Consider the following 14,047-nt stretch of genomic DNA (forward strand, 5'->3'; position numbering starts at 1 on the left):
ACATCTTTTATTACTGGAGTTTCCCTTGTGGTTCAGATAGTAAAGAAACTACCTGTAATGCAGGAGACCTGGGTTTGATTCCTGGGTCAGTAAGATACCCTGGAGAAGGGAATGGCAACATACTGCAATATTCTTGCCTGGAGAATTCCATGGAGAGAGGAGCCTGGCAGGCTGAAGTCCGTGGGGTTGAAAAGAGTTGGCCAGGACTGAGTGACTAACACTTTCACTTTCATAATCAGAGCTCCAAAGAATAGCAAGGAGAGAGACAGGAAAGACTTCCAAAGTGATCAGTGCAAAGAAATAGAGGAAAATAATAGAATAGGAAAGACTAGAGATCTCTTCAAGAAAATTAGAGATGCCAAGGGAATATTTCATGCAAAGATGAGCACAATAAAGGACAGAAACAGTATGAACCTAACAGAAGCAGAAGATATTAAGAAGAGGTGGCAAGAATACACAGAAGAACTATACAAAAAAGATCTTCATGACCCAGATAATCACAATGGTGTGATAACTCAACTAGAGCCAGACATCCTGGAATGCAAAGTCAAGTGGGCCTTAGGAAGCATCTCTACAAACAGAGATGGTGGAGGTGATGGAATTCCAGTTGAGCTATTTCAAATCCTGAAAGATGATGCTGTTAAAGTGTTGCACTCAATATGCCAACAAATTTGGAAAACTCAGCAGTGGCCACAGGACTGGAAAAGGTCAGTTTTCATTCCAGTCCCAAAGAAAGGCAATGCCAAAAGAATGTTTAAACTACTGCACAATTGCACTCATCTCACACGCTAGCAAAGGAATGCTCAAAATTCTCCAAGCCAGGCTTCAACAGTATGTGAACTGTGAAATTCCAGATGTTCAAGCTGGTTTTAGAAAAGGCAGAGGAACCAGAGATCAAATTGCCAACATCCATTTGATTATAAAAAAAGCAAGAGAGTTCCAGAAAAACATCTACTTTTGCTTTATTGACTACACCAAAGCCTTTGACTGTGTGGATCACAAGAAACTGTGGAAAATTCTGAAAGTGATGGGAATACCAGACCACCTCACCCGCTTCCTGAGATACCTGTATGCATGTCAAGAAACAACAGAGCTGGATATGGAACAACAGATTGGTTCCAAATAGGGAAAGGAGTACGTCAAAGCTGTATATTGTCACCCTGCTTATTTAACATATATGCAGAGTACATCATAAGAAATGCTGGACTGGATGAAGCATAAGCTGGAATCAAGATTGCCAGGAAAAATATCAATAACCTCAGATATGCAGATGACACCACCCTTATGGCAGAAAGTGAAGAAGAACTAGAGCCTCTTGATGAAAGTGAAAGAGGAGAGTGAAAAAGTTGGCTTAAAACTCAGCATTCAGAAAAGTAAGATCATGGCATCCAGTCCCATCACTTCATGGCAATTAGATGGGGAAACAATGCCAACAGTGGCTGACTTTATTTTCGTGGGCTCCAAAATCACTGCAAATGGTGACTGCAGCCATGAAATTAAAAGACACTTGGCCCCGGGAAGAAAGGCTATGACCACCCTAGACAGCACATTAAAAAGCAGAGGTATTATTTTGCTGACAGAAGTCCGTCTAGTCAAAGCTATGGTTTTTCCAGTAGTCACATATGGGTGTGTGAACTGGGCTATAAAGAAAGCTGACCGCTGAAGAACTGGTGCTTTTGAACTGTGGTGTTGGGAAAGACTCTTGTGAGTGCCTTGGACTGCAAGGAGATCAAACCAGTCAATCCTAAAGGAAATCAGTCCTGAATATTCACTGGAAGGACTGATGCTGAAGCTGAAGCTCCAATACTTTGGCCACCTTTTGCAAAGAACTGACTCATTTGAAAAGACCCTAATGCTGGGAAAGATTGAAGGCAGGAGGAGAAGGGGACAGAGGATGAGATGGTTGGATGGTATCACCAACTCGATGGCCATGAGTTTGAATAAGCTTTGGAAATTGGTGATGGACAGGGACCCCTGGCTTGTTGCAGTTCATGGGGTCACAAAGAGTCGGACATGACTGAGCGATTGAACTGAACTGAACTGAACTGAATTAGAGTTGCATCAACTGGGCCATATCACCAAGTACTATTTTCAATTCTGCTTTATGACACTAGTGCATTTTCTAGGATGGAACTGGCTAATAGAACTTTCTTCAATAATGGAAATGTTCCATGTATATACCATCCAAGGCAGTAGCCACTAGCACATTGTGGCTGTTGAGGACTTAAAATGTGGTTGGTGCAATTGAGCAACTCAATTCTTTATTAATCATCATTAACTTAAATTTAAATAGACACATAGGACTAGTGGCCTTCATAGTAGCTAGCACAGTTCTAGAAATTGGATAATTCAAATTCCCCACCTAGCACCTAGAAATTGGGGACATTGAATTAAGGGATATAACGTAAAAAAAAAAAAAAGGCTTCCAGTTTCATTAAGAAAAGAGCAATTTGAGGGAGAGAAAATAACTCTATGACTAGATTTTGTTGAAAAGACAGGGAAAACTGGTGATCCAAGATAGCGATGCCTGGTACCAGGCTGAGGCCTAAATTCAGAGAAACCTCTTGGGTAGACAATTTCAAAATCAACCACAGTAAGAACACAGTTTGAGAGCAATCTGAGAGCCACCGATGTTCGGTTGTCTGCATATATGTGCTATGCTTAAGAAACGTCAAGAGACAATCTGAAGACTAAATACTTGAATTTTAAAAAATAGTCATGTAGCTAAATCCAGGTTCTTATTTGTTCAGAATTCTGTTCAGCCTCTTATCAGAATCAGTGTTAATAATCTGAAATACTTTCATTTATGCACATGCCAGTGCCTAGATTCCCAATGTAGAATTACCTGTTCTATGATTTTTACTCTCCTTTTCACCAATATGACAAGTGAATATCATAAGAAATAGTGTTTACTCATTCACACACAAATAGTCATTTAATGGGCTTCCCAGGCAGCACTAGTGGTGAAGAACTTGACTGCCAATGCAGGAGACATAAGAGATGCAGCTTCGATCCCTGGGTTGGGAAGATCCCCTGAAGGAGGGCTTGGCAACTCACTCCAGTATTCTTACCTGGAAAATCCCATGGACAGAGGAGACTGGCAGGCTACTGTCCCTAGAGATGCAAAGAGTCAGACACGACTGAAGCAACTTAACCCACATACACACAGTCATTTAATAATAACAGTAATGATAACATCAGATTGATGCTCATTATATGGCAGGCAGGTGTCTAAGGTCCTGACACTCCGGAGGTAGTTCATTTAAGCATTCAATAAATAGTGGTTGTTATTGCTACATAGTACTTTTACTCTAAGAGGTACTATTTTAAGTTGTAATGAAAATTTAGAGAGTAACTGGTCTTTATCCCCATGGAGCTGTAACTGAGAATCAGTTCGGTTCAGTCGCTCAGTCGTGTCCAACTCTTTGCCACCCCATGAACCGCAGCACGCCAGGCCTCCCTGTCCATCACCAACTCCCTGAGTCCACCCAAACCCATGTCCATTGAGTCAGTGATGCCATCCAGCCATCTCATCCTCTGTTGTCCCCTTCTCCTCCTGTCCTCAATCTTTCCCAGCATTAGGGTCTTTCCCAATGAGTCAGCTCTTCGCATGAGGTGGCCAAAGTATTGCAGTTTCAGCTTCAACATCAGTCCTTCCAGTGAACACCCGGGACTGATCTCCTTTAGGATGGACTGGTTGGATCTCCTTGCTGTCCAAGGGACTCTCAAGAGTCTTCTCCAACACCACAGTTCAAAAGCATCAGAAGAACAAATTCATGGTTTTTTAGAATGAGAAGATCTCTACCGATCTTAGTGCTAAGACTTGGCAGCACACAGATATTAAAGAGAGTCAACCATACAAAAGGAATACATTTAGTGGCAGAAAGAATCTGGAAAAAAAGTTAATAATTCTGACTTGTTGTTAGGGACCTTCTGGGACCAGGCACGTGTGGTTGCCAGTTAAACTGAAATATTTAATTTATTCAAAAACAAAACAGATGGGGACCGATAGAGGGTGGAGACAGGGGTCTTTAACAGATATGGAGCAATATGCCTTCCCTCCTGCCTTTAGAGTATCCAGCAGACATATATGGTCACACACCTTGAGTATGGGATAAATTTGACTCCATATTATTTATTATCAGTTCTCTTCATTTTATAAAAACATATTTGCACTAAAGCCTGTATTAAGCAAAAGTTGGTTTTATGTTTTAAGGTGAAGATTAAAATATTTCCTGTCACTAAGTAGGTATAATAGATTCCTAAACTATCTACTTTTTAATCATTACTCTTGCAATTTCAAAAATATTTCTCTCTCTCTCACACACACACACACACAAACCCATCTCCACTGACTCAAGCTTCTCTCTCTTCCCTTCCCTCTAATTATGAATTTCTAGTGCTTTGGTTTCATTTGATTACAAAGGAATAGTGTTAACCCTATGAGAACACTATGAGATGATAGCTTCATACACTGTATTAATAGAATTGAAAATCTGTTTTCCTGCCATTTAGCCTTATGGCATAACCCTTATCTTTCACATTCTCCATCTGGTCTGGTACTTAAACAAATGGATTCTCCAAGAGCACCACCAGATAAGGATGAAATTACACAAGCAGACAGGGTCTCCTTATGAGGACATTAATGTTAAAATGGGCCAGAAGGTCTGTTTCTTAGTCTCCTCATTCTTCAAGCAAGCATTCTGATGGATCAGAATATAATTTTCCCTTTTCTTTTTCTCTGCAGGGAAACTATGTGTCTGCAAGAACTTATTATGAAAGAGCCTTACAGCTGGTTCCAGACAGCAAACTACTGCAGGAAAATCTCGCCAAATTGGATCGCCTTGAGAAAAGATTACAGGAAGTTCAAGAAAAGAGTCAAACGTAGCAGCATTGGATCCAGTCTCAAGGGACAGTGCTGGTGTCTTTGGAAGAGGAAGAAGTGATGGAAGCTTTGCTTTCACATCAGTTGGGGCATAACCAATGGCATTTGCCTCTCACTCCAAGTTCAGGGTGACACATTTTGGGACACCTGCTGGTAACCCTGTGCTGGAGACTTGCATTTCCATGAAAGAAGACAAAAAGAGCAAGCAGGGGCTAGGAGACCAGAGATGGAAGAAAACAGCACACATTTTACAGAATTTTTTCTTGCTTTAATTCTAGATTTCCTTTCATATATGTGTCTGCTTTTTCAACCTGGAAATCTAATTCCATTTCTTGGTGTAGCCTCCCAGAAATAGAGGCTTGAAATGCTATGAAGGCATGGCATCTCTTCTTTATGAGAGGAGATATTTCAGAGAGGATAAATCCTCTGGGATAAACCATTTGGGAAATTCTTCCAAGAGGTAGCTCATTTAATTCTCTGGAACTAGAAATGAGTATCTCACAGTTTTTGTAAAACCTTCTGGAATATATGGGGAAAGAGGCTATTGTTAAGTCAGCTTTATCTTATATTCTTTTGAGGATATTGCTAGAGCCCTATTGAGAAGTAAATTAAATTCCACTCTGATACAAGCTGTTTTCCCATTGCCTAATATATCAGTAAGGAAGTTTCTGAAATTGTGTATGGGTATTCATATTCCGATGGGAAAATCAAGGATCTCAGTACCCCTGATTGTTTATGGAAATGTTTTAAATTATTTTAATTTTATTACAAGTATTATTGGAGTAGTGGTTCTGCTCTAAGATTTCATAAGTGCTTTTAAAAATCATAAATGTTTCCGCCTCCAAATATATTGTTATTTTGGTGGAGAAAAAAATAGTATATTCTACATGAGAAATATTAAAGATATTAATTGAGAGAAATGTTCTACTTTATTATCTTAACTTTCAGAGATTATTATTTTTTGAAAATATATTTAACCATTGAGGAATATTTACAGTATATTACAGAAATCTTCATAGACTCTAAATGCGTATAAAGAAGCTCTATTGATTGATCTTCCTAGGCTTAATGAGAATTCTATGCTTAGAACATGAATGATAGAACCTGCAGTTCTTGGTTCTGTGTTTGGAATTTTGGAGATTTCATGGAAAATGCTCAAAAAAATCTAGGAAAGAAAATCTAAATTCATAATTTTAAAATATATATATTTATATTTTAAAGGTATGGATGGCAAAGTTGAACTTACAATTTGACATTTGTCTTTTAGTGTTATTTATTTCATAACTTATAAAATATTTAATATATGCACACATTTTTCTCTGTACATAGTGGTTTTAGTAGCAGCTTTTACAACTGATCATACAAAAATTATAAATCTAAACCACAAAGTAATTAAGTTTCAACAGTCCCTCAAAATTTTTGTATTGATTATTCACTTGCTAAAGTTAAAGAAATTAGGAATCAGCCATCCGTGTTTGGGTGGGTAATATGTTTTGGAGTTGAAGAAATTGGAATATGTGATTCTAATTTGGTTTTCATCATAAACTTAAAAAAAACAAAAACAAAATCGACTCTGGCTAGTGCTGTCCCCGGTGCTAAGCCAGATGTCATACACATTTAGCAGCTTGAGGCACATGTGTGTCACATGCTCCAGCCCGAGCAAGAAACCTGCTTCTTTTCAACCCCAGCAGCAGAAAGCACTGCCTCTATGTTGTTATTATTACTTTTTGTCAAGGTAAATCTAGATAAAAGGAAAAAAAAATTTCTTTGGAAAGGGATGATGCCAGGAATATTTTAAATACAAAGGATTATGGAATTTAAATTAGTATATACGTTTGTGTGTATCAGCGATCCAATAATGTATATATTACAACAATGATCTTCTGTTTCTAATAGTCTTTAATGTTATAGATCATAAATGTATCTAAAATTTCATTTCAAATATTTTTAGTCCCCCAAATTATATTTCTACAGTCCTAGGGTCAAGAAATGTACTATAATATTTATTATAAAATAACTACTCCACTCCCAAAATGAAAGACATGGAACCCTAGCTAAAAACAATATCTAGTACTTTAATTACAAACTTTTTAGAATAATCAGTAACAAAAATTTATACTTAGAAAGTTAATGGAAAAGATCAATCCCCACATTTTGAAAAGCAATTATGCTTTATCTGAAGGGCTGCTAAAGATACTAGAGTACATTTGTTGGAATTGCAATGGCTATTACAGCCTAAAAGTTTCTGAGAGAAAAGGGTCACGTGGCCTTCAGGAAACTTTTTCTGCCTTCTTTTGGTTGCTTTTCTCTCTCCCTATCTGTCTCTGTTTTCTGTCTCTTGTCTCTCTCTCTCTCCCCTTTCCCTTCACCTCTCCCCCCACCAACCCCTTCCATCTCTCTCTCCCTCTCTTTGTCTTTCTCACTCTGTCACTCTGTCTCATTCTCTCTGCACACAGTGGCATCTCTTTGAACATTAGAAGTAAGCACTTTTTGTTGGATCAGGTATTTCTGTCCTGAATTAATACTTTCACTTAGATGTGGCCAATGAAATAGTTTTTATAGTTGCATGGTACCTATAAGAAAGTAAATCACAGATTATTTTTCAAAGATATTAAGTGTATTTTATAACTATTTTTATTTGCTCTTGTAACATGAAATATTATGTGGAACTCATCCTTATCAAAATAAGAATGGGGTGCCCTGGCTAGTCATGGAGTTCATCCAGGTTCCCTTAACAAAAGCAGGCTTGGCTATGAGTTCATAGCCTCTTTCCAAGATGGAATTGCAGAGCCAGCTTCGTGGACAGGCAGTCTCTGCCGGCCTCAGGGTCTCACACTCAGATGCACCTTGTGCTTGGTTGGATGCTCTGCTTGAAATTCTTAGTAATTTTTGAACAAAGGGTCCTACAATTCTATTTTGCCCAGGACAGGAGGGAATGTAACTGATAACAAGGCTGGAGTTGGTTCAGTCTGTCTAACCTGTCCTTCTGTCCTGCCTAGAACCAGTTCTCCTTGCCTTCAAATTCTCCAATAAGTGGCAGTCCTTCCACATGCCCTTTGACATAGAAGCCACGAGAATGGCTTTACAAGCTTATGTTAACCTTAAGAATTATTCAGGATTTTAAAGCTGACTCAGATATTTTCAACCTGTTAATGGTATTCATGAAATATGGTTCATTGATTAACTGTAGTGAACTAAACCAAAGATTCAAAGACCTTGAAGGAAAGGAGATTTTATTTTAGGTACTCCTGAGATGTATTCTTTTAGGTCTGTTTATTTTAAAGCCCATCACAAAACCAAGAAGATTGTCAGCGCTCGGATTCCAGCTCCCCACAGTACTGCAGAGCCCCCAGTGTAGGAGTCTGACGTGCCTAACACATAGGACCTCATTCGGTGCAGAAGTTTGCAGTGGTTGTGCAGCTGCTTTTCAACAAGGCTAAATGAGAAAAATCCAAAGCTTTCCACACAAACCAACAGAAAAAACTAATTTGAGGAGGAATAAAAAGCAAATGTGGGTTTCAAACTGTTTCTTTCAAACCTTCCAAGCGCCTCAAATTGAAACGCCACATTGAGCTGACAGCTGAGATCCCGCCCCTCACACACAGGTGCTCTAGGCCCTAGCGGACTTGAAAACAACCTGCGTGCGCACTTGGGGAATCACTGGGCCTCGGCCGCTCAGGTTAAGATTCTAATATGCAGCCAGGCTGGAGAACCACTGCAGGCTAACACCTTTAATAAGAGTTTATGACTTTTACAGGAGATGTTTACAGTCTTTTACAATTTTCACTTTCAAATTTAGACTAGAGTGAGCCAAGGATTTCAAAGAATGACTTAACAGCACAACTGGTTAGCTGAAGCTGCCATGCCAAGATTGACAAACAGGTGGGGTTGGCTGAGGTGGTTTTGCATTTGTGGCAACGGGACTATAATTTGATCTTATATTTACAGAACTCTTGGTTCTCAGATGGAGAATGGCCCTGCTATTTTCATGTACCAGACGAGGAGCCTAGTATATAAAACTCATGTTTTGTTATGACTCATAGAAGGGTCCATGACATAAGTTTATGCCTACACCTGTATCTCTTTTTTTAAGTTACACATGTCAACTTTTGTTAATTATTTCTTAATTGTACTCATTACAATAAGTTTTTAAAATATTTTTCTCTGATTTGTGATAGATTTGCACCTTAGATCAATAAATGTATAGGTTATAGTAACAGCACTCAAAGCAAATGTCGTTATAGGCATTTGTTTATTTTAATTTTTTCCTAGTTTCCAAATCACATTTACTTTGATAAAAGTATATGTTGGTATTTCCCATTAATAACAGCAAAAACAACTATCTAAATGGCATCTTTTGACATTTTTAAAAGAGTAAAAAAAAAAAAACCTGTCAAATCATATGTTTAGGCTACAATTGAATAAGATAAAAACTTACAATGCCAAAAATGTGGGGAAATATAACTTTTTATGATTATTCTTGAAGTTTCTGACATGAAAAGTATGTTGAGCGATCCTTACAAAAATAGCACTTCCTTATTTTTGTCTTTTAGTAGCCATATAACTTAAAAGAAATGACATAACTTCAATCAAGCTATGATTTATTATCAGTAAAATATAATGTCACAACAGAATCGGTATCTATCAATTGGCTCATATAAAAATATTCTAATTTTATCACCAAGGATCCTTTCCATAAAAACCTTTAGGGCACATAACTGGTAAAATTAGCATCATCACAATATGGGGTCATTATTAGTTTGTAAGTTTAGATCAACATTTGCCACAAACTAAAAAGAGCTCTCCATGTCCAGAAATCCAGGCCATTTTTTACCATTCTCAGTGGTGCACATGGTGTGTATTTGCATCACTGTGGATACAAGTAATACAAATGTGCATAATGTCCTTTTGGGGTCATCTTGCTGCTCCATAGGAGGGGAGACCCAGTCCAAGAATCTGGAGATCTGGAATCTAGTCCTGCTCTGCCACAAAGGAGTTGCCTCACCCGGGACCAGTTACCAATTGTCTCAGTCATGTTTATCGTACATTAAAGGAAAGGAAAGTCGCTCAGTCGTGTCCGACTCTTTGCGACCCCGTGGACTGTAGCCTGCCAGGCTCCTCCGTCCATGGGATTCTCCAGGCAAGAACACTGGAGTGGTTTGCCATTTCCTTCTCCAGGGGATCTTCCCGACCCAGGGATCGAACCCAGGTCTCCCACACTGGAGGCAGACGCTTTAACCTCTGAGCCACCAGGGAAGTCATTAAAGGAGTGGCTAATTCTATGGACCTATCAAGCTCTGTGAGTCCCCTGAAGCCAAATGGAAAGCCCACTGCCTCCGAAGAGGTAACTGTTGAGTGTAGCTCTTAGTTTTAGAAATTATTAAGATAATTATTGCAGCAAAACACAGAACCCTAAAAGTGACTGAACTGCCCATATACTTTAATTTGGCAGAGGTAAATACTCTCTATTTTGCAGTCTCCATTCCCTTCTCCAGGGGATCATCCCTGGGTCAGGAGGATCCCCTGGAAAAGGAAATGGCAACCTACTCCAGTATTCTTGCCTGCAGAATTCCATGCACAGAGGAGCCTGGAGGGCTACAGTCCATGGGATCACAAAGAGTTGGACACGACTGAGTGACTAACACTTTCACATGTAAAAATTAGCGATTTTGTTATGTTTCTGGGGAAAAAAAAAACTTCTAAATTTCCTCCAAAGGCATTAAAGTATCTGTAGAAACCATGGCCTGCTTTTATAATGTGGAAATCAGCTGACTTGCTGTGACTCACTCATCCTTCCTTTTGTTAGATGGAAATACTTGTATCATGTTTTTCAGATTGCTTTGATCAGTTGTATATAAATGTACATTTTTGTTACTTTTGCTGTGCCAGTTAGAAATATATCTCCCATAAAGGATTTCTCCCATTTAAGTCTGATTATGTACACTTTGCCTAGGTCTTTCCAAAATAAAATTTATGTAAATATATATTTTATATAAAATATGATGAAAATAATTAAGTCTTGTTTCAGTCTCTCAAGTGGTCTGTGGTTAGTACCCACTGAAATTTATGTCACCATTAGGTGCCCACTTTTAAAATAAAAAATACCATCTTTCTTCCTTTCCCCCATCGTTCGTTCATTCATCGCATTGTTCTGTGTGCATTGTGCCTGCTGTCCTTTTCATGCCACACAATGACCATTTCAGTACTTACCCATTCCAGATACCTTCCCCTCATCTTACTGAGGAGATGCTTTCACCTCTTTCTTGATGGTGTAAATACAAAGTAGAAAACAGGTACTTCCTCAGTATCCTGCACTCTGTCTGCAAACTTACCTGCATCTAATTCTCCCCCTCTCCTGTTGCTACAATGGAAAACGAGGATCTTGGGCCCTGGATATCACTTCTTGTAGAACTTCATTCTTTAACCTCTTTCTTTTTCTTCTTTAACTTCTTCTTTCGCTGGCTCTTTGTCAGTTCAGTTCTATTTGAAAACACAGATACTGGTAGCCACCATGAAGATCACTTGAAAAAAACCTTTCCTTTATTCCTTTTCATCTCTAGCTACTACCGCATCTCTATGTCCTTCACAGCCAAACTATCAGAATAAATTGTCTCCATTCATTCTATCTCCGTCCTTCACATTCTGTCTGCATCCTAGTGAAATCTGTCCCTGCAACAAATTCAAAGGAAATAGCTGTTTCTATTGTCACCAGTGATCACTTTACTGCCCATTCCTATGCCTTGTGGGACTTGGGAAAGGGTTCTAGAGTTTGGACCAGTGTTTTAGTGGGGATGGAAAAACTTATTTTTTAAGCAAAACATTATATACCCATGGTTTACTTATTGCTCCTGGGTTAGTCTCCTAACACTCCTAATTTTTCAACTATCCTTAGAATTGGGGCATCCATCAAGCGTCCTGAAAGGCCTCCAATAGCAGATCACTATTGTGCTGCCCTAATGAAATTATGTTCAAATTCAAGGCAGGTTTCTCAATCCAGTTTGGGATAGTCCAGCTTACTCTGCTTGACATCCTTCCTTTTCTATAGTTTTGTGGTTTTTCTTTAAATAAGAGAATACTTCCATTTCAGCATCACCACTAACTCAATTTATATTTAAACCATCATCTTACTAGCAAATTTATATCTGAAACTAATGACTTGGCTTTTGATATGTATACAATTCACAAGAGAATGACTCTTTTTCTATTTAATGGAAAAGCATTATTTTTTTAGGGCTGTAAGGGAACAATCCTCTGTATTAGAAGGACAAGGTCTCATTTAAGGCTGGGAGTTTGAACTCCGGAAACAAAGGGAGCTATGCTGTAACAGGAAATGATGTCCAACCCCATGGAGACTTCAGGTCTGAAACAAAACACTAATGATCCTGCAAAGCTGTGTGTGTACCACATGTACAAGACTGCAAGGAGACACGGTTTCTGAGCTTCATGAGAAAGTTAGCCATGAACTTGAACACTGGGGGTCCAACTTGCGTTTTCTCTTTCCTTCTCTCTCATTTTGTAAGAGCTTTGTAGTAGCTTTAATATGACCCACTCTTGCTAAGGGAAAAGGGAGGAATTTGGGTCCATTTGGAGGATTTGAGCTTTTTTGGAGAGTAGTGAGTCCCTGAGGCCAAAAATGGTTATGATAATACTTGTGGGATTGCTACAGTAAAAGCAAAACTCAGAGATAAGCGTGTTGAGGGCTACTACCTGGAGATACCCTGGAGAACTCAGGTGTAGTTGTATATCTTCAGGAAAGAGCTGTTTACCTTACCAAGCCCCCTCCTGGTGTTCCCTCAACACTCAAGCTCAAAACCCAGGAGTCATCTACTCAAACTGTCACCCAAGGTGTGTTTGCTTAAAACGATCCTACTCTCAAAAACAATTCAGTCCAACAGAACTATATGATGATGACAGTGTTTTGTATCTGTGCTGTCCAATATGGTAGCCACTAGCTACAGGTGGCTGGTGAGCACTTAAAGTTTAGCTAGTGTGACTGAGGAACTCAATTTTTATTTTAGCCAATATTAATTTAAATAACCACATATGGCTAATGTCTACTCTATTGGATAGTGCAGCTCTAGAGCTTTTCAGTGGTCTAAGATTTGAGATACAAAGATCACAGAAACTCCTTTTAGTTTCATGAAACAAACAGGTTTGAGATGGTACATCTCAAGTTTGAGTGTCAATCCCATTCTTTGAGCTTTTTGCCCAAGATTCCCAGTTCACCTTCTGCTCCTTCTTCCCTTAGCTGTCACCTGCCTGTCCCTGTACCTGCATTCCCCCCACTGTGACCATCTCTGTTTTCCTGTCCTTCTGTCTACCACTTGTCTCCCTAATTTGTTTACCCTTCTACCTCAAGGAGCTTTTATTTCTATTTTATACAGAAGTGAGACAACTAGGCCTGGGTGTCTAGGTTATTTAATATATATATAGTGTTCACTTAACTTTGTCCTCATTTTTTGATAAATTATAAATCAATCACAAATTCTAGCTTTATTTCTCTCCCAACCTCAAGCTAATTTATTACAAATTACTTACTAGAAAATAATATTGATTGAAAAAATGCTGACATGCCAGTGAATTCATTTTAATAATCTTAAATACTGGATCCTACAGCTTTTGTCCATTCCACTGAAGCTGATAACACTGACACCCAGAAAAGGAATAGGGCAGAAATCTGATCCTTAATATCCAGTCCTTTTGAAAACTCGGGAGTGTCAAGGTCTTCAAGGAGTTTCTTAGAAGCCAGTTGAGATCTTTAATACTCAAACTTCCAAGAGTCTTCCTCCTTTCGGGGTCAGCCTGCCTGTGTCCTGCATGGGTGCCCAGCTTCCTTGACCCTGGGACTTGGGCCACATTGCCTGACTGGGAACAGAATTCACCTGGGCCGAGCATTCTCCACCATTGATCCCCTTGGTCCCGCATCTGTCTTAGCATCTCCTGCATCTGACTCTGGCTCGCCTGCAAGGTTACCTTGCGCCTGTCTGCAGGGGCGGATGATCGGGACACGATGACACCTGGGTGGCCGAAGAGCAGCTGCGGCTGGGCTGGTCCTGAGGAGGGACACCTGTGAGCTGGGTTGCGAGGCAGATGAGCCCCCGCACCCACCCTGCCCCTGGATCGGAAGGACTGAGTGATGTAGGCGGGCGCTTCCGGGAGCTC

At 39.4% G+C, this 14,047-nt stretch overlaps 1 protein-coding gene across 5 annotated transcripts in view; it reads left to right on the top strand.

Moving 5' to 3' along the window:
- TMTC1 (transmembrane O-mannosyltransferase targeting cadherins 1) overlaps positions 1-5,805 on the top strand; it is a 297,505-nt gene extending 291,700 nt beyond the window's left edge. For all 5 annotated transcript variants that reach the window (XM_081591728.1, XM_081591729.1, XM_081591730.1 and 2 more), the window contains one exon: positions 4,748-5,805. In XM_081591728.1, the coding sequence (XP_081447854.1) occupies positions 4,748-4,888 (141 nt within the window). In that variant the 3' untranslated portion in view covers positions 4,889-5,805. The remainder of the gene's footprint in view (positions 1-4,747) is intronic.
- Positions 5,806-14,047: the final 8,242 nt, after the last annotated feature.

The sequence above is a fragment of the Giraffa tippelskirchi genome, chromosome 4, assembly GCF_054371585.1.
Source record: "Giraffa tippelskirchi isolate mGirTip1 chromosome 4, T2T-mGirTip1v1.2.pri, whole genome shotgun sequence".
In the NCBI taxonomy this organism is placed as follows: Eukaryota; Metazoa; Chordata; class Mammalia; order Artiodactyla; family Giraffidae; genus Giraffa; species Giraffa tippelskirchi.